The 2,316-nt window shown below is 32.9% G+C and overlaps 1 protein-coding gene across 1 annotated transcript; it reads right to left on the reverse strand.

Annotated features, from left to right (window-relative positions):
* Positions 1–1,334: 1,334 nt before the first annotated feature.
* On the reverse strand, positions 1,335–1,823 carry BDCG_04276 (uncharacterized protein; the record flags this gene model as incomplete). The annotated part of the gene is made up of 1 exon (XM_045419935.1): positions 1,335–1,823. Exon 1 carries the CDS (start codon positions 1,743–1,745, stop codon positions 1,335–1,337), a length of 411 nt encoding a protein of 136 aa, XP_045276134.1. The 5' UTR covers positions 1,746–1,823.
* Positions 1,824–2,316: the final 493 nt, after the last annotated feature.

Below are 2,316 nucleotides of genomic sequence, written 5' to 3' on the forward strand. Positions count from 1 at the left end.
TGAAGATGAGAATGTCATCAAGATATGCAGTTACAAATTCATTAAGAAAATCTCAGAGTGTTCAGTTAATATACTTCTGAAATGTACTGAAAGTGTTAGTCAGTTCAAAGACTGTGACTACTTATTCAAAGAGATTATATCATGTTTGAAACGCTGTAAGCTACTCATCTTCTTCAGTGATGTGAATCTTATGAAATACAGTGATGCTATCTAACTTTATAAATTATTGAGCTTATTCAATATGAGCTAGAGTTTCATTAATAAGAGATAAAGAATAACAGTTCTTCTTGATTAATCTGTTCAATTCTTGATAATTTATACAGAACTGAAGTTCTTCATCTGATTTCTTTGTAAAGAGAATAGAGACTGCAGTGAAAGAGTTACTAATATATATAAATTCTTTATTTAACAGATTATTGAGTGTCTTTCAAAGATGAAGAAGTTCATCTCAAAATATGTTATAAAGAGAATCTTATGATAATTCAGAGTTCTTATTATTCTTCTTTTTCAACTTAATACTGTGATTCACTTCTGAATCTTGTAAGAGAGATAGATTTATAGCATTATTATCTTATCAGAAGATAACTAGATATTCATAATATTATTAAGAGAGTTTCATATGAGAATCTGTTATTATAACACAGAATAACTTTTCTAAAGTCTTTTTAATATCAGTCAGACTGATGAAATAGATTGATACATAATTCTGCTATCAGTAATTCTTTTAGTGACTTCTTTTTCTGAGTATTTTATAGACATTAACAGAGATCTGTGTCAGATTCATAGTCTTGTGAATATCATTCTCATAAACTCTATTATTGTTAGAGAATATTAAACTTCTGTTTCAAGTGTTTAATAAGATGTCTTATTTAGATAGTCAGACAAGTTCTAATATAAAATTATAATCAAGATTATCAACTTCATATGCATAGACATCTTCATGCTAATATTCTTTGATATCTATATTTAGTTTCATCATGTAATAAATGTAAATATCTTTTAAATCATTGAATTCAGTAAGAAGTTAGGGTTTTGATAAGAGAATACACTGAAGATTATAATATCTCATAACTGAATATTTAATCATTGCATAGTGACATAGACTGCTGTCTATCATGACTTTCATATTATATATATTATTAATCACAGTAGATATAAGAATTGTATTCATTGTTATTTTCTCTTCAAATTATTATTGTCTGATCTCTTCAAGCTTCTGTTTATAAATTTGAATAGAAGCTAATCTTTTCTCTGTTTCACTGAGATATTCTTATAGTTATCTTCTGAATCTTTCTTCACTGCAATGTGATTGATGTGAACAGACACTGATTACACTATCTTCTTCTCACCACGAACTCGCTCGATTTTTCGAATAAGAACCCGCCGATAGATCCATCGAAAAGCCCTCGATCATACGAGCATTCTGACCCCATCGCCGACTGCATACCCTGTGTGGTGGTGGAGTTATCCAGCCAAACGTGAACCGGACGTTGTTCGAAGCTTCTGTGTGGGATTATCCCCCGTTCTCCCCTACCACACCACAACCCCGGGCCAGAGTGCCATACAAATTGTAAGGTGAAGTGACCTAGCCATATGCACCAATCTTCTCGATTTTGGAAGATCCCCGACCTGTAGTTGTGGAGATATCTGAGGAGCGACCTCCGCGAAAACCCTGTCCATCTTTGATGTTCCAAAACATCAACGCCAAGTCTCACCCTCGTACCGCCCTTCCCAATCTGGCCCATCCCCGGCAGAAAAATACAAAAAGATACCTCAGCAATAATATCAAGCACATAATCAACAGACTCTTCTGAAGTGCAATCTTCACAGTCCGCCGCCAGTGTATCTAGACCTCAACACCAAGTCTCCCCTGTACTACCTCTCTCAATCAGGCTCATCCCTAGCAGAATGATACAAAAAGATACCTCAGCAACAGTATTCAATACATAATCAGTGAATAATGAGTTAACAGCACATCAACAACTATAAAATCAGTATATCTCAAGATCTGACTGAGTCTTTGATCCCTGCACAGTGAGATATATTAAATCTAGTTTTAATATCTCAATATTCAATAGATTCTGCAAGAGATTGAGAACAGCAACACTAGATTTCTATTGAATTTGAGAATTAACTCTATATTAATATAATCATTGACAAAGTCTTCTATTTTGAGATATAAATACTCAGTTCCTCTACATCCTGCTGACAATATTTATATTATTATATAGAAACAGACTTATATTCTCTATAATATCAAGACTCTGAAGAGAGAAAGTCTTGATAGAGAGTATACAGTAGTACATATCTTAGCAG

The sequence above is a fragment of the Blastomyces dermatitidis genome, assembly GCF_000003525.1.
Source record: "Blastomyces dermatitidis ER-3 genomic scaffold supercont1.4, whole genome shotgun sequence".
Lineage (NCBI taxonomy): Eukaryota > Fungi > Ascomycota > Eurotiomycetes > Onygenales > Ajellomycetaceae > Blastomyces > Blastomyces dermatitidis.